Consider the following 26,725-nt stretch of genomic DNA (forward strand, 5'->3'; position numbering starts at 1 on the left):
GGTTGGTAGACTTTGCTAAAAGTATGGAGATGGCTGTAGTGAACACGTACTTTCAGAAGAGGCAGGAACACAGGGTGACATATAAGAGTGTTGGCAGGAGCACACAAGTGGACTATATCTTATGTAGACGCTGCAATTTAATGGAAATTAGCGATTGTAGTGGAAAGTAGTGGTAGGTGAGAGTGTAGCTAGACAGCATAGGATGGTGGTGTGTAAGATGACTCTGGTGGTGAGGAAGATGAAGAGAGTAAAAGCAGAGCAGAAGACAAAGTGGTGGAAGTTGGAAAAGGAAAAGTCCTGTGTGGTTTTCAGGGAGGAGTTGAGGCAAGCTTTAGGTGGTCAGGAGGGGCTTCCGGATGACTGGACTACTACAGCCAAAGTGATCAGGGAGACGGGTAGGAAGGTGCTAGGTGTGTCATCTGGAAGGAGGAAAGAACACAAGGAGACTTGGTGGTGGAATGAGGAAGTCCAGGAGAGTATCCAGAGGAAGAAGTTAGCTAGGAAGAAGTGGGACAGTGAGAGTACGGAGGAAAGTAGACAGGAATATAGGGCGAAGCAGCGTGAGGTTAAGATAGAGGTGGCAAAGGCCAAACAGAGAGCGTATGAGGACATGTATGCAAGGTTAGATAGTAAGGAAGGTGAGAGGGATGTGTATCGGTTGGCGAGGCAGGGGGATAGAGATGGAAAGGATGTGCAGCAGGTTAGAGTGATTTAAGATAGAGATGGAAATGTTTTGACAGGTGACAGGAGGGTGAGGGAAAGATGGAAGGAGTACTTTGAAGAACTGATGAATGAGGAAAATGACAGGGAGAGAAGAGTTGTAGAGGCAAATATTGTTGAACAGGAAGTAGAAAGTATTAGCAAGGGTGAAGTTAGGAGAGCTTTGAAGAGGATGAAGAGAGGAAAGGCAGTTGGCCCTGATGACATACCAGTGGAGGTATGGAAGTGTCTAGGAGAAATGGCAGTAGAGTTTTTAACTAGGTTGTTCAACAAGGTCTTAGAGAGTGAGAGGATGCCTGAGGAATGGAGGAGAAGTGTTTTGGTGCCGATTTTTAAGAACAAGGGAGATGTGCAGAGTTGTGGAAACTATAGAGGTATTAAGCTGATGAGCCATACAATGAAGTTGTGGGAAAGGGTAGTGGAAGCAAGGCTAAGGGGAGAAGTGGACATTGGCTTTGAGAAGTAGTGAGAAGTGGCTTCTCCTATCACTGCTATGGTGATGACACTCAACTCTACTTCTCATTTCAACCATATGATCCTACAGTCAGTGTTCGTATCGCTGCCTGTCTGACAGAACTCAATCTTGCAAAGACAGAATTACTTGTCTCAACCACCCAGCACTTCAAAATTTCTCCATTCAGCTTGGTTCATCAACCATAACTCCATCCAGGACAGCCAGGAACCTTGGAGTTGTGATTGATGACCATTTAAAATCTCACTGACCACATTACTGCAACAGCCCGGTCCTGCAGATTTGCCTTATACAACAGTAGAACGATTATACCCTTCCTATCAGAACAGGCTACACAACTCCTGGTCCAAGCTCTAGTTCTCTCCAGCGCAGAGAGAAGAGAGCGCATGTTTGATATTAGCAGCACACTTACGGCTTTCATTACATGTGGTTGGGGAGGGGAGCTCTTGTCGCTGCTCTTATCTACAATGCACAGGGAGTTCTTGCCTGGAACAGAACCATACCACCAAGCTAAACGATATGCTAAATATAGAGGATAACCGAGGGTAACCCCTGTCACCAATTTGAAGTGTTCTACAAGTGGACAGGGGAGGTTTCTATGGACAGTCCCTTGACTCATTATGACAGGATGAGACTACACATGCACTTAGGACTTTCTAAGTCAACCCATTTCAAATAAAATCTGGTTTAGATTAGTGACCCAATAATGCAAACCCAACAGTCATGAAAAAGCAAGACCAAAGAGACACTGCTGTTGAGTTTCATGTTTATTAAGACCATTAAAATCACATGACCAGGGTAACTTCTCCACTAGACACCACAGTTTGTCCAATGGAGACTGTCTTGACATCAGCATCTCTTCCTGGAAAAGAAGTGGCAGAATTGTGAGGGGCATTTAAAAAACAATTTCTCATGGTTCCTGAAGTCAGTTTACAGCAAGCACTCACTTTTCCTAGCGCAGCTTTGCTCACAGGAGCCAGAAGAGGGATGGCACACCGCTGTACTACAGTGGATGAAGATCTAGCAGAGAGGGAAAAGGGTCAAGCCACAGAAGCCACTATAAAAAAAGACTAATATCAAGGGTTCAGGCAAGGCTGTGGAGCTTACGGTTTCCTGCAGAGGAGCCAGTGATGCTGGATCCACAAATGTGAACATCTTCACAACAAAGCGCTTGTAGTGGGTTGGGAACTGAAGACCAGAAAAGCCAGCCACCGGAACCAGTGTGGTCAGGTAACGGTCATCCTGGTAAGGGCATCTGAAAGGCAAAGGGGCAGTCAGAAAGGCCTTACAGCACACTAGATGGATGAAGACCAGCCTTACTCACCCATCGACCAGAAGGTCCCACTGGGGTAGACTGAGTGGACTGGGGGTTGATGTTGCCCAGCAACGTCCCAGCATCAGGACAATGTTGGGGTCAGTCCTCTCCAACACGCGCACCTCAACAAACACAGGCTCCCGCAGGACTTTTGTGATCGGATAATCAGCATCACTGTAGTAGGACGTGTACGCCTCATCCCCTGAGGAAGAACACAGCGTTTAAACAGAAACTGCTGCAACCTGGAGTTGTAGAAAATCATCCATACTTGGGCAGACACTTGCCTTCTGCACAGCCTTTGGTGACACATTGACCATTTGCCAGTCTAAGCTCCACCCTGAGGGGTCCAGAAGCAGCTACTGGTGGAGGTGCAGGAACAGTGTTGACCTCCACAACCAGAGCTTCCACAGAAGTACCAGAGTACCTACACTGGAAGAGAAGCCTGGACAACAAACAGAGAGCTTGTAGCATTTGTAAAGGATTAACATGCATGCTAGACAATAAGTCACCTACTCAAAATGGCTGTCCCTTGTGATGGAACCAAGTGGTCCGACACCCACTTCATACGAGGAGGTCATTCTGTTTTCATACACCACATATCCACTGTCCTCCTGCAAATAGTAACTGTTGGCATCCAGTCCATTCTAAGCAGAACAGAAGCACATGCAGCTACTCACCATCATGCTCGTGCCACATGCAGTGACAGGGAACTGGTATATAGCAAAGGAAGGTGTGGATCCCACAGGACTGCAAGGTGGGTCGTTTCCACCCAGGAGACGGACTGAATCCAGGCTCAATCGAGGCAGTGTGACATCTCTAGCCACCACTACCACAAACTGACCATCTCTTATACACTGGACAGTCACTGGAACAAAGAGAGCAGGTTATTGCTGAAGAGGAGTTTAACATGAACCCCTTTACATTGACTCAACACTCTTACCTGCCTTCCCATAGTAACACCGCTGTCCGTTAAAGCAGCAGTTGAGCGCTCCACAGTCCGCACCACTGATACCATCTGGGCCACATTGGATCTGCTCATAATCAGCTACAGCACATTTGTCAAGGGGCTCTGCCTGCACCACTGGCTGCTTAGACTGAACCTGCTGTTGAATCTGTTGACTAGCTTGTTGTTGAACCCACTGAGGAGACTGTTGACTAGCTTGTTTCTGAACCTGCTGATTAGCTTGTGTCTGAACCTGCTGATTAGCTTGTGTCTGAACCCACTGAGGAGACTGTTGACTAGCTTGTTGTTGAACCCACTGAGAAGATTGTTGACTAGCTTGTTTTTGAACCTGCTGATTAGCTTGTGTCTGAACCCTCTGAGGAGACTGCTGACTAGCTTGTTTCTGAACCTGCTGATTAGCTTGTTGTTGAACCCACTGAGGAAACTGTTGACCAACTTGCTTCTGAAGCCGCTGGTCAGTTTGCTGTAACATCAGAGCTTGCGGATTCTGGGGCAGATTACTCCACTGTGGAACAGCATGACAGAAAGCACAAAACCACACACAAAGTGCCAGAGACTGCACTGCACACCAGCTTCCTGCCATTGTTCAACAGCTAGTCACACTGTTGAGATGCTGCCCTTTGGTCTTTTTGTATTCTACAGATTTTGGCTAATTAACGATAATCCCTCCCCTCTCCATTAACAGTCACGATTCTCCAGACTTGCCCAAATGGGAGCTTATGCTACCAGAAGATTCTCATTGGTTCTCAAAATGATACACGTGTGATAGTTCTTGATTCCAATTGGCCAGATTTGTCATCTTGAAGACAAGTAAAAAGGTTCATGCACAGGTTTGCTACTAGAGCTTGCCCAAAATACTTTGGGTAGATGTTTGGTGCATTCTGCTTTGCTTGTAGACATGCTGAAATATTAACTAGCATTATATACCTATTTTAAAACAGAGAAATCTAAATATCGAAAGAGCAAGTACAATCAAATATTTCTGATATAAGATTATCATTAAATTATGTGAGGTAATACAGCCCAAATACTCAGAAAAAAATGGCAGAAACAGACTTCATACAATCAGACACCTAAAAGTTATTTGTAAAGCAATTTAAGAGTATGTGAGATAAAATAAAGTTAATAATCCATTAACTTTGCATAATCCATTATGCGAATCACGCATAATCCATTCATTCGCATAATCCATTATGCGAATCACGAATATGACTTCCATACCGGATCGGTTGGGTCCCGGGTTAACAACGACCGCCATCAGTGCTGTTGACCTACAGGGCACTGGTGGAAATTGGGCTACTGTTAGTCAAACAAGGAGAGGAGGAAAGCGTGTCAGTAGGCAGAAAGAGAAGAGGAAAGGCAAGAGTTTAGGACTGAAAGTAGGGACTTTGAATGTTGGTACAATGACAGGTAAAGGCAGAGAGCTAGTAGATATGATGCAGAGGAGGAAAGTTGACATTCTGTGTGTCCAGGAGACCAGGTGGAAAGGGAGCAAGGCTAGAAGAATTGGAGCAGGGTTTAAACTGTTTTATAATGGTGTGGACAGGAAGAAAAATGGAGTTGGAGTGATCCTGAAGGAGGAGTTTGTGAAGAATGTTCTGGAGGTAAAGAGAGTGTCAGATAGGTTGATGAGTTTGAAGCTGGATATTGAAGGTGTGATGTTGAATTTTGTTAGTGCCTATGCTCCACAAGTAGGTTGTAAGCAAGATGAGAAAGACAGATTCTGGAGCGAGTTGGAGGAAGTGATGCAGACTGTTCCCAGAGGTGAGAGAGTAGTGATAGGGGCAGATTTGAATGGACATGTTGGGGAAGGGAATAGTGGAGATGAGGAAGTGATGGGCAGGTTTGGTCTTCAAGAAAGGAACCCAGAAGGACAGAGGTTGGTAGACTTTGCTAAAAGTATGGAGATGGCTGTAGTGAACACGTACTTTCAGAAGAGGCAGGAACACAGGGTGACATATAAGAGTGTTGGCAGGAGCACACAAGTGGACTATATCTTATGTAGACGCTGCAATTTAATGGAAATTAGCGATTGTAGTGGAAAGTAGTGGTAGGTGAGAGTGTAGCTAGACAGCATAGGATGGTGGTGTGTAAGATGACTCTGGTGGTGAGGAAGATGAAGAGAGTAAAAGCAGAGCAGAAGACAAAGTGGTGGAAGTTGGAAAAGGAAAAGTCCTGTGTGGTTTTCAGGGAGGAGTTGAGGCAAGCTTTAGGTGGTCAGGAGGGGCTTCCGGATGACTGGACTACTACAGCCAAAGTGATCAGGGAGACGGGTAGGAAGGTGCTAGGTGTGTCATCTGGAAGGAGGAAAGAACACAAGGAGACTTGGTGGTGGAATGAGGAAGTCCAGGAGAGTATCCAGAGGAAGAAGTTAGCTAGGAAGAAGTGGGACAGTGAGAGTACGGAGGAAAGTAGACAGGAATATAGGGCGAAGCAGCGTGAGGTTAAGATAGAGGTGGCAAAGGCCAAACAGAGAGCGTATGAGGACATGTATGCAAGGTTAGATAGTAAGGAAGGTGAGAGGGATGTGTATCGGTTGGCGAGGCAGGGGGATAGAGATGGAAAGGATGTGCAGCAGGTTAGAGTGATTTAAGATAGAGATGGAAATGTTTTGACAGGTGACAGGAGGGTGAGGGAAAGATGGAAGGAGTACTTTGAAGAACTGATGAATGAGGAAAATGACAGGGAGAGAAGAGTTGTAGAGGCAAATATTGTTGAACAGGAAGTAGAAAGTATTAGCAAGGGTGAAGTTAGGAGAGCTTTGAAGAGGATGAAGAGAGGAAAGGCAGTTGGCCCTGATGACATACCAGTGGAGGTATGGAAGTGTCTAGGAGAAATGGCAGTAGAGTTTTTAACTAGGTTGTTCAACAAGGTCTTAGAGAGTGAGAGGATGCCTGAGGAATGGAGGAGAAGTGTTTTGGTGCCGATTTTTAAGAACAAGGGAGATGTGCAGAGTTGTGGAAACTATAGAGGTATTAAGCTGATGAGCCATACAATGAAGTTGTGGGAAAGAGTAGTGGAAGCAAGGCTAAGGGGAGAAGTGGACATTGGCTTTGAGAAGTAGTGAGAAGTGGCTTCTCCTATCACTGCTATGGTGATGACACTCAACTCTACTTCTCATTTCAACCATATGATCCTACAGTCAGTGTTCGTATCGCTGCCTGTCTGACAGACATTTCTGACTGAACTCAATCTTGCAAAGACAGAATTACTTGTCTCAACCAACCCAGCACTTCAAAATTTCTCCATTCAGCTTGGTTCATCAACCATAACTCCATCCAGGACAGCCAGGAACCTTGGAGTTGTGATTGATGACCATTTAAAATCTCACTGACCACATTACTGCAACAGCCCGGTCCTGCAGATTTGCCTTATACAACAGTAGAACGATTATACCCTTCCTATCAGAACAGGCTACACAACTCCTGGTCCAAGCTCTAGTTCTCTCCAGCGCAGAGAGAAGAGAGCGCATGTTTGATATTAGCAGCACACTTACGGCTTTCATTACATGTGGTTGGGGAGGGGAGCTCTTGTCGCTGCTCTTATCTACAATGCACAGGGAGTTCTTGCCTGGAACAGAACCATACCACCAAGCTAAACGATATGCTAAATATAGAGGATAACCGAGGGTAACCCCTGTCACCAATTTGAAGTGTTCCACAAGTGGACAGGGGAGGTTTCTATGGACAGTCCCTTGACTCATTATGACAGGATGAGACTACACATGCACTTAGGACTTTCTAAGTCAACCCATTTCAAATAAAATCTGGTTTAGATTAGTGACCCAATAATGCAAACCCAACAGTCATGAAAAAGCAAGACCAAAGAGACACTGCTGTTGAGTTTCATGTTTATTAAGACCATTAAAATCACATGACCAGGGTAACTTCTCCACTAGACACCACAGTTTGTCCAATGGAGACTGTCTTGACATCAGCATCTCTTCCTGGAAAAGTGGCAGAATTGTGAGGGGCATTTAAAAAACAATCTCTCATGGTTCCTGAAGTCAGTTTACAGCAAGCACTCACTTTTCCTAGCGCAGCTTTGCTCACAGGAGCCAGAAGAGGGATGGCACACCGCTGTACTACAGTGGATGAAGATCTAGCAGAGAGGGAAAAGGGTCAAGCCACAGAAGCCACTATAAAAAAAGACTAATATCAAGGGTTCAGGCAAGGCTGTGGAGCTTACGGTTTCCTGCAGAGGAGCCAGTGATGCTGGATCCACAAATGTGAACATCTTCACAACAAAGCGCTTGTAGTGGGTTGGGAACTGAAGACCAGAAAAGCCAGCCACCGGAACCAGTGTGGTCAGGTAACGGTCATCCCGGTAAGGGCATCTGAAAGGCAAAGGGGCAGTCAGAAAGGCCTTACAGCACACTAGATGGATGAAGACCAGCCTTACTCACCCATCGACCAGAAGGTCCCACTGGGGTAGACTGAGTGGACTGGGGGTTGATGTTGCCCAGCAACGTCCCAGCATCAGGACAATGTTGGGGTCAGTCCTCTCCAACACGCGCACCTCAACAAACACAGGCTCCCGCAGGACTTTTGTGATCGGATAATCAGCATCACTGTAGTAGGACGTGTACGCCTCATCCCCTGAGGAAGAACACAGCGTTTAAACAGAAACTGCTGCAACCTGGAGTTGTAGAAAATCATCCATACTTGGGCAGACACTTGCCTTCTGCACAGCCTTTGGTGACACATTGACCATTTGCCAGTCTAAGCTCCACCCTGAGGGGTCCAGAAGCAGCTACTGGTGGAGGTGCAGGAACAGTGTTGACCTCCACAACCAGAGCTTCCACAGAAGTACCAGAGTACCTACACTGGAAGAGAAGCCTGGACAACAAACAGAGAGCTTGTAGCATTTGTAAAGGATTAACATGCATGCTAGACAATAAGTCACCTACTCAAAATGGCTGTCCCTTGTGATGGAACCAAGTGGTCCGACACCCACTTCATACGAGGAGGTCATTCTGTTTTCATACACCACATATCCACTGTCCTCCTGCAAATAGTAACTGTTGGCATCCAGTCCATTCTAAGCAGAACAGAAGCACATGCAGCTACTCACCATCATGCTCGTGCCACATGCAGTGACAGGGAACTGGTATATAGCAAAGGAAGGTGTGGATCCCACAGGACTGCAAGGTGGGTCGTTTCCACCCAGGAGACGGACTGAATCCAGGCTCAATCGAGGCAGTGTGACATCTCTAGCCACCACTACCACAAACTGACCATCTCTTATACACTGGACAGTCACTGGAACAAAGAGAGCAGGTTATTGCTGAAGAGGAGTTTAACATGAACCCCTTTACATTGACTCAACACTCTTACCTGCCTTCCCATAGTAACACCGCTGTCCGTTAAAGCAGCAGTTGAGCGCTCCACAGTCCGCACCACTGATACCATCTGGGCCACATTGGATCTGCTCATAATCAGCTACAGCACATTTGTCAAGGGGCTCTGCCTGCACCACTGGCTGCTTAGACTGAACCTGCTGTTGAATCTGTTGACTAGCTTGTTGTTGAACCCACTGAGGAGACTGTTGACTAGCTTGTTTCTGAACCTGCTGATTAGCTTGTGTCTGAACCCACTGAGAAGATTGTTGACTAGCTTGTTTTTGAACCTGCTGATTAGCTTGTGTCTGAACCCACTGAGGAGACTGTTGACTAGCTTGTTTTTGAACCTGCTGATTAGCTTGTGTCTGAACCCTCTGAGGAGACTGCTGACTAGCTTGTTTCTGAACCTGCTGATTAGCTTGTTGTTGAACCCACTGAGGAAACTGTTGACCAACTTGCTTCTGAAGCCGCTGGTCAGTTTGCTGTAACATCAGAGCTTGCGGATTCTGGGGCAGATTACTCCACTGTGGAACAGCATGACAGAAAGCACAAAACCACACACAAAGTGCCAGAGACTGCACTGCACACCAGCTTCCTGCCATTGTTCAACAGCTAGTCACACTGTTGAGATGCTGCCCTTTGGTCTTTTTGTATTCTACAGATTTTGGCTAATTAACGATAATCCCTCCCCTCTCCATTAACAGTCACGATTCTCCAGACTTGCCCAAATGGGAGCTTATGCTACCAGAAGATTCTCATTGGTTCTCAAAATGATACACGTGTGATAGTTCTTGATTCCAATTGGCCAGATTTGTCATCTTGAAGACAAGTAAAAAGGTTCATGCACAGGTTTGCTACTAGAGCTTGCCCAAAATACTTTGGGTAGATGTTTGGTGCATTCTGCTTTGCTTGTAGACATGCTGAAATATTAACTAGCATTATATACCTATTTTAAAACAGAGAAATCTAAATATCGAAAGAGCAAGTAAAATCAAATATTTCTGATATAATATTATCATTAAATTATGTGAGGTAATACAGCCCAAATACTCAGAAAAAAATGGCAGAAACAGGCTTCATACAATCAGACACCTAAAAGTTATTTGTAAAGCAATTTAAGAGTATGTGAGATAAAATAAAGTTAATAATCCATTAACTTTGCATAATCCATTATGCGAATCACGAATAATCCATTCATTCGCATAATCCATTATGCGAATCACGAATATGACTTCCATACCGGATCGGTTGGGTCCCGGGTTAACAACGACCGCCATCAGTGCTGTTGACCTACAGGGCACTGGTGGAAATTGGGCTACTGTTAGTCAAACAAGGAGAGGAGGAGGAGGCGTGTCAGTAGGCAGAAAGAGAAGAGGAAAGGCAAGAGTTTAGGACTGAAAGTAGGGACTTTGAATGTTGGTACAATGACAGGTAAAGGCAGAGAGCTAGTAGATATGATGCAGAGGAGGAAAGTTGACATTCTGTGTGTCCAGGAGACCAGGTGGAAAGGGAGCAAGGCTAGAAGAATTGGAGCAGGGTTTAAACTGTTTTATAATGGTGTGGACAGGAAGAAAAATGGAGTTGGAGTGATCCTGAAGGAGGAGTTTGTGAAGAATGTTCTGGAGGTAAAGAGAGTGTCAGATAGGTTGATGAGTCTGAAGCTGGATATTGAAGGTGTGATGTTGAATTTTGTTAGTGCCTATGCTCCACAAGTAGGTTGTAAGCAAGATGAGAAAGACAGATTCTGGAGCGAGTTGGAGGAAGTGATGCAGACTGTTCCCAGAGGTGAGAGAGTAGTGATAGGGGCAGATTTGAATGGACATGTTGGGGAAGGATTAGTGGAGATGAGGAAGTGATGGGCAGGTTTGGTCTTCAAGAAAGGAACCCAGAAGGACAGAGGTTGGTAGACTTTGCTAAAAGTATGGAGATGGCTGTGGTGAACACGTACTTTCAGAAGAGGCAGGAACACAGGGTGACATATAAGAGTGTTGGCAGGAGCACACAAGTGGACTAAATCTTATGTAGACGCTGCAATTTAATGGAAATTAGCGATTGTAGTGGAAAGTAGTGGTAGGTGAGAGTGTAGCTAGACAGCATAGGATGGTGGTGTGTAAGATGACTCTGGTGGTGAGGAAGATGAAGAGAGTAAAAGCAGAGCAGAAGACAAAGTGGTGGAAGTTGGAAAAGGAAAAGTCCTGTGTGGTTTTCAGGGAGGAGTTGAGGCAAGCTTTAGGCGGTTAGGAGGGGCTTCCGGATGACTGGACTACTACAGCCAAAGTGATCAGGGAGACGGGTAGGAAGGTGCTAGGTGTGTCATCTGGAAGGAGGAAAGAACACAAGGAGACTTGGTGGTGGAATGAGGAAGTCCAGGAGAGTATCCAGAGGAAGAAGTTAGCTAGGAAGAAGTGGGACAGTGAGAGGACGGAGGAAAGTAGACAGGAATATAGGGCGAAGCAGCGTGAGGTTAAGATAGAGGTGGCAAAAGCCAAACAGAGAGCGTATGAGGACATGTATGCAAGGTTAGATAGTAAGGAAGGTGAGAGGGATGTGTATCGGTTGGCGAGGCAGGGGGATAGAGATGGAAAGGATGTGCAGCAGGTTAGAGTGATTTAAGATAGAGATGGAAATGTTTTGACAGGTGACAGGAGGGTGAGGGAAAGATGGAAGGAGTACTTTGAAGAACTGATGAATGAGGAAAATGACAGGGAGAGAAGAGTTGTAGAGGCAAATATTGTTGAACAGGAAGTAGAAAGTATTAGCAAGGGTGAAGTTAGGAGAGCTTTGAAGAGGATGAAGAGAGGAAAGGCAGTTGGCCCTGATGACATACCAGTGGAGGTATGGAAGTGTCTAGGAGAAATGGCAGTAGAGTTTTTAACTAGGTTGTTCAACAAGGTCTTAGAGAGTGAGAGGATGCCTGAGGAATGGAGGAGAAGTGTTTTGGTGCCGATTTTTAAGAACAAGGGAGATGTGCAGAGTTGTGGAAACTATAGAGGTATTAAGCTGATGAGCCATACAATGAAGTTGTGGGAAAGAGTAGTGGAAGCAAGGCTAAGGGGAGAAGTGGACATTGGCTTTGAGAAGTAGTGAGAAGTGGCTTCTCCTATCACTGCTATGGTGATGACACTCAACTCTACTTCTCATTTCAACCATATGATCCTACAGTCAGTGTTCGTATCGCTGCCTGTCTGACAGACATTTCTGACTGAACTCAATCTTGCAAAGACAGAATTACTTGTCTCAACCAACCCAGCACTTCAAAATTTCTCCATTCAGCTTGGTTCATCAACCATAACTCCATCCAGGAACCTTGGAGTTGTGATTGATGACCATTTAAAATCTCACTGACCACATTACTGCAACAGCCCGGTCCTGCAGATTTGCCTTATACAACAGTAGAACGATTATACCCTTCCTATCAGAACAGGCTACACAACTCCTGGTCCAAGCTCTAGTTCTCTCCAGCGCAGAGAGAAGAGAGCGCATGTTTGATATTAGCAGCACACTAACGGCTTTCATTACATGTGGTTGGGGAGGGGAGCTCTTGTCGCTGCTCTTATCTACAATGCACAGGGAGTTCTTGCCTGGAACAGAACCATACCACCAAGCTAAACGATATGCTAAATATAGAGGATAACCCCTGTCACCAATTTGAAGTGTTCCACAAGTGGACAGGGGAGGTTTCTATGGACAGTCCCTTGACTCATTATGACAGGATGAGACTACACATGCACTTAGGACTTTCTAAGTCAACCCATTTCAAATAAAATCTGGTTAAGATTAGTGACCCAATAATGCAAACCCAACAGTCATGAAAAAGCAAGACCAAAGAGACACTGCTGTTGAGTTTCATGTTTATTAAGACCATTAAAATCACATGACCAGGGTAACTTCTCCACTAGACACCACAGTTTGTCCAATGGAGACTGTCTTGACATCAGCATCTCTTCCTGGAAAAGAAGTGGCAGAATTGTGAGGGGCATTTAAAAACCAATTTCTCATGGTTCCTGAAGTCAGTTTACAGCAAGCACTCACTTTTCCTAGCGCAGCTTTGCTCACAGGAGCCAGAAGAGGGATGGCACACCGCTGTACTACAGTGGATGAAGATCTAGCAGAGAGGGAAAAGGGTCAAGCCACAGAAGCCACTATAAAAAAAGACTAATATCAAGGGTTCAGGCAAGGCTGTGGAGCTTACGGTTTCCTGCAGAGGAGCCAGTGATGCTGGATCCACAAATGTGAACATCTTCACAACAAAGCGCTTGTAGTGGGTTGGGAACTGAAGACCAGAAAAGCCAGCCACCGGAACCAGTGTGGTCAGGTAACGGTCATCCCGGTAAGGGCATCTGAAAGGCAAAGGGGCAGTCAGAAAGGCCTTACAGCACACTAGATGGATGAAGACCAGCCTTACTCACCCATCGACCAGAAGGTCCCACTGGGGTAGACTGAGTGGACTGGGGGTTGATGTTGCCCAGCAACGTCCCAGCATCAGGACAATGTTGGGGTCAGTCCTCTCCAACACGCGCACCTCAACAAACACAGGCTCCCGCAGGACTTTTGTGATCGGATAATCAGCATCACTGTAGTAGGACGTGTACGCCTCATCCCCTGAGGAAGAACACAGCGTTTAAACAGAAACTGCTGCAACCTGGAGTTGTAGAAAATCATCCATACTTGGGCAGACACTTGCCTTCTGCACAGCCTTTGGTGACACATTGACCATTTGCCAGTCTAAGCTCCACCCTGAGGGGTCCAGAAGCAGCTACTGGTGGAGGTGCAGGAACAGTGTTGACCTCCACAACCAGAGCTTCCACAGAAGTACCAGAGTACCTACACTGGAAGAGAAGCCTGGACAACAAACAGAGAGCTTGTAGCATTTGTAAAGGATTAACATGCATGCTAGACAATAAGTCACCTACTCAAAATGGCTGTCCCTTGTGATGGAACCAAGTGGTCCGACACCCACTTCATACGAGGAGGTCATTCTGTTTTCATACACCACATATCCACTGTCCTCCTGCAAATAGTAACTGTTGGCATCCAGTCCATTCTAAGCAGAACAGAAGCACATGCAGCTACTCACCATCATGCTCGTGCCACATGCAGTGACAGGGAACTGGTATATAGCAAAGGAAGGTGTGGATCCCACAGGACTGCAAGGTGGGTCGTTTCCACCCAGGAGACGGACTGAATCCAGGCTCAATCGAGGCAGTGTGACATCTCTAGCCACCACTACCACAAACTGACCATCTCTTATACACTGGACAGTCACTGGAACAAAGAGAGCAGGTTATTGCTGAAGAGGAGTTTAACATGAACCCCTTTACATTGACTCAACACTCTTACCTGCCTTCCCATAGTAACACCGCTGTCCGTTAAAGCAGCAGTTGAGCGCTCCACAGTCCGCACCACTGATACCATCTGGGCCACATTGGATCTGCTCATAATCAGCTACAGCACATTTGTCAAGGGGCTCTGCCTGCACCACTGGCTGCTTAGACTGAACCTGCTGTTGAATCTGTTGACTAGCTTGTTGTTGAACCCACTGAGGAGACTGTTGACTAGCTTGTTTCTGAACCTGCTGATTAGCTTGTGTCTGAACCTGCTGATTAGCTTGTGTCTGAACCCACTGAGGAGACTGTTGACTAGCTTGTTGTTGAACCCACTGAGAAGATTGTTGACTAGCTTGTTTTTGAACCTGCTGATTAGCTTGTGTCTGAACCCTCTGAGGAGACTGCTGACTAGCTTGTTTCTGAACCTGCTGATTAGCTTGTTGTTGAACCCACTGAGGAAACTGTTGACCAACTTGCTTCTGAAGCCGCTGGTCAGTTTGCTGTAACATCAGAGCTTGCGGATTCTGGGGCAGATTACTCCACTGTGGAACAGCATGACAGAAAGCACAAAACCACACACAAAGTGCCAGAGACTGCACTGCACACCAGCTTCCTGCCATTGTTCAACAGCTAGTCACACTGTTGAGATGCTGCCCTTTGGTCTTTTTGTATTCTACAGATTTTGGCTAATTAACGATAATCCCTCCCCTCTCCATTAACAGTCACGATTCTCCAGACTTGCCCAAATGGGAGCTTATGCTACCAGAAGATTCTCATTGGTTCTCAAAATGATACACGTGTGATAGTTCTTGATTCCAATTGGCCAGATTTGTCATCTTGAAGACAAGTAAAAAGGTTCATGCACAGGTTTGCTACTAGAGCTTGCCCAAAATACTTTGGGTAGATGTTTGGTGCATTCTGCTTTGCTTGTAGACATGCTGAAATATTAACTAGCATTATATACCTATTTTAAAACAGAGAAATCTAAATATCGAAAGAGCAAGTACAATCAAATATTTCTGATATAATATTATCATTAAATTATGTGAGGTAATACAGCCCAAATACTCAGAAAAAAATGGCAGAAACAGACTTCATACAATCAGACATCTAAAAGTTATTTGTAAAGCAATTTAAGAGTATGTGAGATAAAATAAAGTTAATAATCCATTAACTTTGCATAATCCATTATGCGAATCACGCATAATCCATTCATTCGCATAATCCATTATGCGAATCACGAATATGACTTCCATACCGGATCGGTTGGGTCCCGGGTTAACAACGACCGCCATCAGTGCTGTTGACCTACAGGGCACTGGTGGAAATTGGGCTACTGTTAGTCAAACAAGGAGAGGAGGAAAGCGTGTCAGTAGGCAGAAAGAGAAGAGGAAAGGCAAGAGTTTAGGACTGAAAGTAGGGACTTTGAATGTTGGTACAATGACAGGTAAAGGCAGAGAGCTAGTAGATATGATGCAGAGGAGGAAAGTTGACATTCTGTGTGTCCAGGAGACCAGGTGGAAAGGGAGCAAGGCTAGAAGAATTGGAGCAGGGTTTAAACTGTTTTATAATGGTGTGGACAGGAAGAAAAATGGAGTTGGAGTGATCCTGAAGGAGGAGTTTGTGAAGAATGTTCTGGAGGTAAAGAGAGTGTCAGATAGGTTGATGAGTTTGAAGCTGGATATTGAAGGTGTGATGTTGAATTTTGTTAGTGCCTATGCTCCACAAGTAGGTTGTAAGCAAGATGAGAAAGACAGATTCTGGAGCGAGTTGGAGGAAGTGATGCAGACTGTTCCCAGAGGTGAGAGAGTAGTGATAGGGGCAGATTTGAATGGACATGTTGGGGAAGGGAATAGTGGAGATGAGGAAGTGATGGGCAGGTTTGGTCTTCAAGAAAGGAACCCAGAAGGACAGAGGTTGGTAGACTTTGCTAAAAGTATGGAGATGGCTGTAGTGAACACGTACTTTCAGAAGAGGCAGGAACACAGGGTGACATATAAGAGTGTTGGCAGGAGCACACAAGTGGACTATATCTTATGTAGACGCTGCAATTTAATGGAAATTAGCGATTGTAGTGGAAAGTAGTGGTAGGTGAGAGTGTAGCTAGACAGCATAGGATGGTGGTGTGTAAGATGACTCTGGTGGTGAGGAAGATGAAGAGAGTAAAAGCAGAGCAGAAGACAAAGTGGTGGAAGTTGGAAAAGGAAAAGTCCTGTGTGGTTTTCAGGGAGGAGTTGAGGCAAGCTTTAGGTGGTCAGGAGGGGCTTCCGGATGACTGGACTACTACAGCCAAAGTGATCAGGGAGACGGGTAGGAAGGTGCTAGGTGTGTCATCTGGAAGGAGGAAAGAACACAAGGAGACTTGGTGGTGGAATGAGGAAGTCCAGGAGAGTATCCAGAGGAAGAAGTTAGCTAGGAAGAAGTGGGACAGTGAGAGTACGGAGGAAAGTAGACAGGAATATAGGGCGAAGCAGCGTGAGGTTAAGATAGAGGTGGCAAAGGCCAAACAGAGAGCGTATGAGGACATGTATGCAAGGTTAGATAGTAAGGAAGGTGAGAGGGATGTGTATCGGTTGGCGAGGCAGGGGGATAGAGATGGAAAGGATGTGCAGCAGGTTAGAGTGATTTAAGATAGAGATGGAAATGTTTTGACAGGTGACAGGAGGGTGAGGGAAAGATGGAAGGAGTACTTTGAAGAACTGATGAATGAGGAAAATGACAGGGAGAGAAGAGTTGTAGAGGCAAATATTGTTGAACAGGAAGTAGAAAGTATTAGCAAGGGTGAAGTTAGGAGAGCTTTGAAGAGGATGAAGAGAGGAAAGGCAGTTGGCCCTGATGACATACCAGTGGAGGTATGGAAGTGTCTAGGAGAAATGGCAGTAGAGTTTTTAACTAGGTTGTTCAACAAGGTCTTAGAGAGTGAGAGGATGCCTGAGGAATGGAGGAGAAGTGTTTTGGTGCCGATCTTTAAGAACAAGGGAGATGTGCAGAGTTGTGGAAACTATAGAGGTATTAAGCTGATGAGCCATACAATGAAGTTGTGGGAAAGAGTAGTGGAAGCAAGGCTAAGGGGAGAAGTGGACATTGGCTTTGAGAAGTAGTGAGAAGTGGCTTCTCCTATCACTGCTATGGTGATGACACTCAACTCTACTTCTCATTTCAACCATATGATCCTACAGTCAGTGTTCGTATCGCTGCCTGTCTGACAGACATTTCTGACTGAACTCAATCTTGCAAAGACAGAATTACTTGTCTCAACCAACCCAGCACTTCAAAATTTCTCCATTCAGCTTGGTTCATCAACCATAACTCCATCCAGGACAGCCAGGAACCTTGGAGTTGTGATTGATGACCATTTAAAATCTCACTGACCACATTACTGCAACAGCCCGGTCCTGCAGATTTGCCTTATACAACAGTAGAACGATTATACCCTTCCTATCAGAACAGGCTACACAACTCCTGGTCCAAGCTCTAGTTCTCTCCAGCGCAGAGAGAAGAGAGCGCATGTTTGATATTAGCAGCACACTTACGGCTTTCATTACATGTGGTTGGGGAGGGGAGCTCTTGTCGCTGCTCTTATCTACAATGCACAGGGAGTTCTTGCCTGGAACAGAACCATACCACCAAGCTAAACGATATGCTAAATATAGAGGATAACCGAGGGTAACCCCTGTCACCAATTTGAAGTGTTCCACAAGTGGACAGGGGAGGTTTCTATGGACAGTCCCTTGACTCATTATGACAGGATGAGACTACACATGCACTTAGGACTTTCTAAGTCAACCCATTTCAAATAAAATCTGGTTTAGATTAGTGACCCAATAATGCAAACCCAACAGTCATGAAAAAGCAAGACCAAAGAGACACTGCTGTTGAGTTTCATGTTTATTAAGACCATTAAAATCACATGACCAGGGTAACTTCTCCACTAGACACCACAGTTTGTCCAATGGAGACTGTCTTGACATCAGCATCTCTTCCTGGAAAAGAAGTGGCAGAATTGTGAGGGGCATTTAAAAAACAATCTCTCATGGTTCCTGAAGTCAGTTTACAGCAAGCACTCACTTTTCCTAGTGCAGCTTTGCTCACAGGAGCCAGAAGAGGGATGGCACACCGCTGTACTACAGTGGATGAAGATCTAGCAGAGAGGGAAAAGGGTCAAGCCACAGAAGCCACTATAAAAAAAGACTAATATCAAGGGTTCAGGCAAGGCTGTGGAGCTTACGGTTTCCTGCAGAGGAGCCAGTGATGCTGGATCCACAAATGTGAACATCTTCACAACAAAGCGCTTGTAGTGGGTTGGGAACTGAAGACCAGAAAAGCCAGCCACCGGAACCAGTGTGGTCAGGTAACGGTCATCCCGGTAAGGGCATCTGAAAGGCAAAGGGGCAGTCAGAAAGGCCTTACAGCACACTAGATGGATGAAGACCAGCCTTACTCACCCATCGACCAGAAGGTCCCACTGGGGTAGACTGAGTGGACTGGGGGTTGATGTTGCCCAGCAACGTCCCAGCATCAGGACAATGTTGGGGTCAGTCCTCTCCAACACGCGCACCTCAACAAACACAGGCTCCCGCAGGACTTTTGTGATCGGATAATCAGCATCACTGTAGTAGGACGTGTACGCCTCATCCCCTGAGGAAGAACACAGCGTTTAAACAGAAACTGCTGCAACCTGGAGTTGTAGAAAATCATCCATACTTGGGCAGACACTTGCCTTCTGCACAGCCTTTGGTGACACATTGACCATTTGCCAGTCTAAGCTCCACCCTGAGGGGTCCAGAAGCAGCTACTGGTGGAGGTGCAGGAACAGTGTTGACCTCCACAACCAGAGCTTCCACAGAAGTACCAGAGTACCTACACTGGAAGAGAAGCCTGGACAACAAACAGAGAGCTTGTAGCATTTGTAAAGGATTAACATGCATGCTAGACAATAAGTCACCTACTCAAAATGGCTGTCCCTTGTGATGGAACCAAGTGGTCCGACACCCACTTCATACGAGGAGGTCATTCTGTTTTCATACACCACATATCCACTGTCCTCCTGCAAATAGTAACTGTTGGCATCCAGTCCATTCTAAGCAGAACAGAAGCACATGCAGCTACTCACCATCATGCTCGTGCCACATGCAGTGACAGGGAACTGGTATATAGCAAAGGAAGGTGTGGATCCCACAGGACTGCAAGGTGGGTCGTTTCCACCCAGGAGACGGACTGAATCCAGGCTCAATCGAGGCAGTGTGACATCTCTAGCCACCACTACCACAAACTGACCATCTCTTATACACTGGACAGTCACTGGAACAAAGAGAGCAGGTTATTGCTGAAGAGGAGTTTAACATGAACCCCTTTACATTGACTCAACACTCTTACCTGCCTTCCCATAGTAACACCGCTGTCCGTTAAAGCAGCAGTTGAGCGCTCCACAGTCCGCACCACTGATACCATCTGGGCCACATTGGATCTGCTCATAATCAGCTACAGCACATTTGTCAAGGGGCTCTGCCTGCACCACTGGCTGCTTAGACTGAACCTGCTGTTGAATCTGTTGACTAGCTTGTTGTTGAACCCACTGAGGAGACTGTTGACTAGCTTGTTTCTGAACCTGCTGATTAGCTTGTGTCTGAACCCACTGAGAAGATTGTTGACTAGCTTGTTTTTGAACCTGCTGATTAGCTTGTGTCTGAACCCACTGAGGAGACTGTTGACTAGCTTGTTTTTGAACCTGCTGATTAGCTTGTGTCTGAACCCTCTGAGGAGACTGCTGACTAGCTTGTTTCTGAACCTGCTGATTAGCTTGTTGTTGAACCCACTGAGGAAACTGTTGACCAACTTGCTTCTGAAGCCGCTGGTCAGTTTGCTGTAACATCAGAGCTTGCGGATTCTGGGGCAGATTACTCCACTGTGGAACAGCATGACAGAAAGCACAAAACCACACACAAAGTGCCAGAGACTGCACTGCACACCAGCTTCCTGCCATTGTTCAACAGCTAGTCACACTGTTGAGATGCTGCCCTTTGGTCTTTTTGTATTCTACAGATTTTGGCTAATTAACGATAATCCCTCCCCTCTCCATTAACAGTCACGATTCTCCAGACTTGCCCAAATGGGAGCTTATGCTACCAGAAGATTCTCATTGGTTCTCAAAATGATACACGTGTGATAGTTCTTGATTCCAATTGGCCAGATTTGTCATCTTGAAGACAAGTAAAAAGGTTCATGCACAGGTTTGCTACTAGAGCTTGCCCAAAATACTTTGGGTAGATGTTTGGTGCATTCTGCTTTGCTTGTAGACATGCTGAAATATTAACTAGCATTATATACCTATTTTAAAACAGAGAAATCTAAATATCGAAAGAGCAAGTAAAATCAAATATTTCTGATATAATATTATCATTAAATTATGTGAGGTAATACAGCCCAAATACTCAGAAAAAAATGGCAGAAACAGGCTTCATACAATCAGACACCTAAAAGTTATTTGTAAAGCAATTTAAGAGTATGTGAGATAAAATAAAGTTAATAATCCATTAACTTTGCATAATCCATTATGCGAATCACGAATAATCCATTCATTCGCATAATCCATTATGCGAATCACGAATATGACTTCCATACCGGATCGGTTGGGTCCCGGGTTAACAACGACCGCCATCAGTGCTGTTGACCTACAGGGCACTGGTGGAAATTGGGCTACTGTTAGTCAAACAAGGAGAGGAGGAGGAGGCGTGTCAGTAGGCAGAAAGAGAAGAGGAAAGGCAAGAGTTTAGGACTGAAAGTAGGGACTTTGAATGTTGGTACAATGACAGGTAAAGGCAGAGAGCTAGTAGATATGATGCAGAGGAGGAAAGTTGACATTCTGTGTGTCCAGGAGACCAGGTGGAAAGGGAGCAAGGCTAGAAGAATTGGAGCAGGGTTTAAACTGTTTTATAATGGTGTGGACAGGAAGAAAAATGGAGTTGGAGTGATCCTGAAGGAGGAGTTTGTGAAGAATGTTCTGGAGGTAAAGAGAGTGTCAGATAGGTTGATGAGTCTGAAGCTGGATATTGAAGGTGTGATGTTGAATTTTGTTAGTGCCTATGCTCCACAAGTAGGTTGTAAGCAAGATGAGAAAGACAGATTCTGGAGCGAGTTGGAGGAAGTGATGCAGACTGTTCCCAGAGGTGAGAGAGTAGTGATAGGGGCAGATTTGAATGGACATGTTGGGGAAGGATTAGTGGAGATGAGGAAGTGATGGGCAGGTTTGGTCTTCAAGAAAGGAACCCAGAAGGACAGAGGTTGGTAGACTTTGCTAAAAGTATGGAGATGGCTGTGGTGAACACGTACTTTCAGAAGAGGCAGGAACACAGGGTGACATATAAGAGTGTTGGCAGGAGCACACAAGTGGACTATATCTTATGTAGACGCTGCAATTTAATGGAAATTAGCGATTGTAGTGGAAAGTAGTGGTAGGTGAGAGTGTAGCTAGACAGCATAGGATGGTGGTGTGTAAGATGACTCTGGTGGTGAGGAAGATGAAGAGAGTAAAAGCAGAGCAGAAGACAAAGTGGTGGAAGTTGGAAAAGGAAAAGTCCTGTGTGGTTTTCAGGGAGGAGTTGAGGCAAGCTTTAGGCGGTTAGGAGGGGCTTCCGGATGACTGGACTACTACAGCCAAAGTGATCAGGGAGACGGGTAGGAAGGTGCTAGGTGTGTCATCTGGAAGGAGGAAAGAACACAAGGAGACTTGGTGGTGGAATGAGGAAGTCCAGGAGAGTATCCAGAGGAAGAAGTTAGCTAGGAAGAAGTGGGACAGTGAGAGGACGGAGGAAAGTAGACAGGAATATAGGGCGAAGCAGCGTGAGGTTAAGATAGAGGTGGCAAAGGCCAAACAGAGAGCGTATGAGGACATGTATGCAAGGTTAGATAGTAAGGAAGGTGAGAGGGATGTGTATCGGTTGGCGAGGCAGGGGGATAGAGATGGAAAGGATGTGCAGCAGGTTAGAGTGATTTAAGATAGAGATGGAAATGTTTTGACAGGTGACAGGAGGGTGAGGGAAAGATGGAAGGAGTACTTTGAAGAACTGATGAATGAGGAAAATGACAGGGAGAGAAGAGTTGTAGAGGCAAATATTGTTGAACAGGAAGTAGAAAGTATTAGCAAGGGTGAAGTTAGGAGAGCTTTGAAGAGGATGAAGAGAGGAAAGGCAGTTGGCCCTGATGACATACCAGTGGAGGTATGGAAGTGTCTAGGAGAAATGGCAGTAGAGTTTTTAACTAGGTTGTTCAACAAGGTCTTAGAGAGTGAGAGGATGCCTGAGGAATGGAGGAGAAGTGTTTTGGTGCCGATTTTTAAGAACAAGGGAGATGTGCAGAGTTGTGGAAACTATAGAGGTATTAAGCTGATGAGCCATACAATGAAGTTGTGGGAAAGAGTAGTGGAAGCAAGGCTAAGGGGAGAAGTGGACATTGGCTTTGAGAAGTAGTGAGAAGTGGCTTCTCCTATCACTGCTATGGTGATGACACTCAACTCTGACTGTAGGATCATATGGTTGAAATGAGAAGTAGTGTTCGTATCGCTGCCTGTCTGACAGACATTTCTGACTGAACTCAATCTTGCAAAGACAGAATTACTTGTCTCAACCAACCCAGCACTTCAAAATTTCTCCATTCAGCTTGGTTCATCAACCATAACTCCATCCAGGACAGCCAGGAACCTTGGAGTTGTGATTGATGACCATTTAAAATCTCACTGACCACATTACTGCAACAGCCCGGTCCTGCAGATTTGCCTTATACAACAGTAGAACGATTATACCCTTCCTATCAGAACAGGCTACACAACTCCTGGTCCAAGCTCTAGTTCTCTCCAGCGCAGAGAGAAGAGAGCGCATGTTTGATATTAGCAGCACACTTACGGCTTTCATTACATGTGGTTGGGGAGGGGAGCTCTTGTTGCTGCTCTTATCTACAATGCACAGGGAGTTCTTGCCTGGAACAGAACCATACCACCAAGCTAAACAATATGCTAAATATAGAGGATAACCCCTGTCACCAATTTGAAGTGTTCCACAAGTGGACAGGGGAGGTTTCTATGGACAGTCCCTTGACTCATTATGACAGGATGAGACTACACATGCACTTAGGACTTTCTAAGTCAACCCATTTCAAATAAAATCTGGTTAAGATTAGTGACCCAATAATGCAAACCCAACAGTCATGAAAAAGCAAGACCAAAGAGACACTGCTGTTGAGTTTCATGTTTATTAAGACCATTAAAATCACATGACCAGGGTAACTTCTCCACTAGACACCACAGTTTGTCCAATGGAGACTGTCTTGACATCAGCATCTCTTCCTGGAAAAGAAGTGGCAGAATTGTGAGGGGCATTTAAAAACCAATTTCTCATGGTTCCTGAAGTCAGTTTACAGCAAGCACTCACTTTTCCTAGCGCAGCTTTGCTCACAGGAGCCAGAAGAGGGATGGCACACCGCTGTACTACAGTGGATGAAGATCTAGCAGAGAGGGAAAAGGGTCAAGCCACAGAAGCCACTATAAAAAAAGACTAATATCAAGGGTTCAGGCAAGGCTGTGGAGCTTACGGTTTCCTGCAGAGGAGCCAGTGATGCTGGATCCACAAATGTGAACATCTTCACAACAAAGCGCTTGTAGTGGGTTGGGAACTGAAGACCAGAAAAGCCAGCCACCGGAACCAGTGTGGTCAGGTAACGGTCATCCCGGTAAGGGCATCTGAAAGGCAAAGGGGCAGTCAGAAAGGCCTTACAGCACACTAGATGGATGAAGACCAGCCTTACTCACCCATCGACCAGAAGGTCCCACTGGGGTAGACTGAGTGGACTGGGGGTTGATGTTGCCCAGCAACGTCCCAGCATCAGGACAATGTTGGGGTCAGTCCTCTCCAACACGCGCACCTCAACAAACACAGGCTCCCGCAGGACTTTTGTGATCGGATAATCAGCATCACTGTAGTAGGACGTGTACGCCTCATCCCCTGAGGAAGAACACAGCGTTTAAACAGAAACTGCTGCAACCTGGAGTTGTAGAAAATCATCCATACTTGGACAGACACTTGCCTTCTGCACAGCCTTTGGTGACACATTGACCATTTGCCAGTCTAAGCTCCACCCTGAGGGGTCCAGAAGCAGCTACTGGTGGAGGTGCAGGAACAGTGTTGACCTCCACAACCAGAGCTTCCACAGAAGTACCAGAGTACCTACACTGGAAGAGAAGCCTGGGCAACAAACAGAGAGCTTGTAGCATTTGTAAAGGATTAACATGCATGCTAGACAATAAGTCACCTACTCAAAATGGCTGTCCCTTGTGATGGAACCAAGTGGTCCGACACCCACTTCATACGAGGAGGTCATTCTGTTTTCATACACCACATATCCACTGTCCTCCTGCAAATAGTAACTGTTGGCATCCAGTCCATTCTAAGCAGAACAGAAGCACATGCAGCTACTCACCATCATGCTCGTGCCACATGCAGTGACAGGGAACTGGTATATAGCAAAGGAAGGTGTGGATCCCACAGGACTGCAAGGTGGGTCGTTTCCACCCAGGAGACGGACTGAATCCAGGCTCAATCGAGGCAGTGTGACATCTCTAGCCACCACTACCACAAACTGACCATCTCTTATACACTGGACAGTCACTGGAACAAAGAGAGCAGGTTATTGCTGAAGAGGAGTTTAACATGAACCCCTTTACATTGACTCAACACTCTTACCTGCCTTCCCATAGTAACACCGCTGTCCGTTAAAGCAGCAGTTGAGCGCTCCACAGTCCGCACCACTGATACCATCTGGGCCACATTGGATCTGCTCATAATCAGCTACAGCACATTTGTCAAGGGGCTCTGCCTGCACCACTGGCTGCTTAGACTGAACCTGCTGTTGAATCTGTTGACTAGCTTGTTGTTGAACCCACTGAGGAGACTGTTGACTAGCTTGTTTCTGAACCTGCTGATTAGCTTGTGTCTGAACCCACTGAGAAGATTGTTGACTAGCTTGTTTTTGAACCTGCTGATTAGCTTGTGTCTGAACCCACTGAGGAGACTGTTGACTAGCTTGTTTTTGAACCTGCTGATTAGCTTGTGTCTGAACCCTCTGAGGAGACTGCTGACTAGCTTGTTTCTGAACCTGCTGATTAGCTTGTTGTTGAACCCACTGAGGAAACTGTTGACCAACTTGCTTCTGAAGCCGCTGGTCAGTTTGCTGTAACATCAGAGCTTGCGGATTCTGGGGCAGATTACTCCACTGTGGAACAGCATGACAGAAAGCACAAAACCACACACAAAGTGCCAGAGACTGCACTGCACGCCAGCTTCCTGCCATTGTTCAACAGCTAGTCACACTGTTGAGATGCTGCCCTTTGGTCTTTTTGTATTCTACAGATTTTGGCTAATTAACGATAATCCCTCCCCTCTCCATTAACAGTCACGATTCTCCAGACTTGCCCAAATGGGAGCTTATGCTACCAGAAGATTCTCATTGGTTCTCAAAATGATACACGTGTGATAGTTCTTGATTCCAATTGGCCAGATTTGTCATCTTGAAGACAAGTAAAAAGGTTCATGCACAGGTTTGCTACTAGAGCTTGCCCAAAATACTTTGGGTAGATGTTTGGTGCATTCTGCTTTGCTTGTAGACATGCTGAAATATTAACTAGCATTATATACCTATTTTAAAACAGAGAAATCTAAATATCGAAAGAGCAAGTAAAATCAAATATTTCTGATATAATATTATCATTAAATTATGTGAGGTAATACAGCCCAAATACTCAGAAAAAAATGGCAGAAACAGGCTTCATACAATCAGACACCTAAAAGTTATTTGTAAAGCAATTTAAGAGTATGTGAGATAAAATAAAGTTAATAATCCATTAACTTTGCATAATCCATTATGCGAATCACGAATAATCCATTCATTCGCATAATCCATTATGCGAATCACGAATATGACTTCCATACCGGATCGGTTGGGTCCCGGGTTAACAACGACCGCCATCAGTGCTGTTGACCTACAGGGCACTGGTGGAAATTGGGCTACTGTTAGTCAAACAAGGAGAGGAGGAGGAGGCGTGTCAGTAGGCAGAAAGAGAAGAGGAAAGGCAAGAGTTTAGGACTGAAAGTAGGGACTTTGAATGTTGGTACAATGACAGGTAAAGGCAGAGAGCTAGTAGATATGATGCAGAGGAGGAAAGTTGACATTCTGTGTGTCCAGGAGACCAGGTGGAAAGGGAGCAAGGCTAGAAGAATTGGAGCAGGGTTTAAACTGTTTTATAATGGTGTGGACAGGAAGAAAAATGGAGTTGGAGTGATCCTGAAGGAGGAGTTTGTGAAGAATGTTCTGGAGGTAAAGAGAGTGTCAGATAGGTTGATGAGTCTGAAGCTGGATATTGAAGGTGTGATGTTGAATTTTGTTAGTGCCTATGCTCCACAAGTAGGTTGTAAGCAAGATGAGAAAGACAGATTCTGGAGCGAGTTGGAGGAAGTGATGCAGACTGTTCCCAGAGGTGAGAGAGTAGTGATAGGGGCAGATTTGAATGGACATGTTGGGGAAGGATTAGTGGAGATGAGGA

The 26,725-nt window shown here is 45.6% G+C and overlaps 3 protein-coding genes across 3 annotated transcripts; all 3 read right to left on the reverse strand.

Annotated features, from left to right (window-relative positions):
- Positions 1-1,977: 1,977 nt before the first annotated feature.
- Positions 1,978-4,054, reverse strand: LOC137089827 (zona pellucida sperm-binding protein 4-like). The gene is made up of 8 exons (XM_067453400.1): positions 3,448-4,054; positions 3,185-3,372; positions 3,021-3,118; positions 2,792-2,949; positions 2,517-2,709; positions 2,300-2,447; positions 2,140-2,212; positions 1,978-2,054 (listed from the first exon to the last, which is right to left on the reverse strand). Exons 1-8 carry the CDS (start codon positions 4,052-4,054, stop codon positions 1,978-1,980), a joined length of 1,542 nt encoding a protein of 513 aa, XP_067309501.1.
- An 8,628-nt stretch (positions 4,055-12,682) lies between these two features.
- Positions 12,683-14,759, reverse strand: LOC137089828 (zona pellucida sperm-binding protein 4-like). The gene is made up of 8 exons (XM_067453401.1): positions 14,153-14,759; positions 13,890-14,077; positions 13,726-13,823; positions 13,497-13,654; positions 13,222-13,414; positions 13,005-13,152; positions 12,845-12,917; positions 12,683-12,759 (listed from the first exon to the last, which is right to left on the reverse strand). Exons 1-8 carry the CDS (start codon positions 14,757-14,759, stop codon positions 12,683-12,685), a joined length of 1,542 nt encoding a protein of 513 aa, XP_067309502.1.
- Positions 14,760-18,045: 3,286 nt separating this feature from the next.
- LOC137089829 (zona pellucida sperm-binding protein 4-like) lies at positions 18,046-20,122 on the reverse strand. The gene is made up of 8 exons (XM_067453402.1): positions 19,516-20,122; positions 19,253-19,440; positions 19,089-19,186; positions 18,860-19,017; positions 18,585-18,777; positions 18,368-18,515; positions 18,208-18,280; positions 18,046-18,122 (listed from the first exon to the last, which is right to left on the reverse strand). Exons 1-8 carry the CDS (start codon positions 20,120-20,122, stop codon positions 18,046-18,048), a joined length of 1,542 nt encoding a protein of 513 aa, XP_067309503.1.
- Positions 20,123-26,725: the final 6,603 nt, after the last annotated feature.

Source organism: Pseudorasbora parva, chromosome 9 (assembly GCF_024679245.1).
Source record: "Pseudorasbora parva isolate DD20220531a chromosome 9, ASM2467924v1, whole genome shotgun sequence".
In the NCBI taxonomy this organism is placed as follows: Eukaryota; Metazoa; Chordata; class Actinopteri; order Cypriniformes; family Gobionidae; genus Pseudorasbora; species Pseudorasbora parva.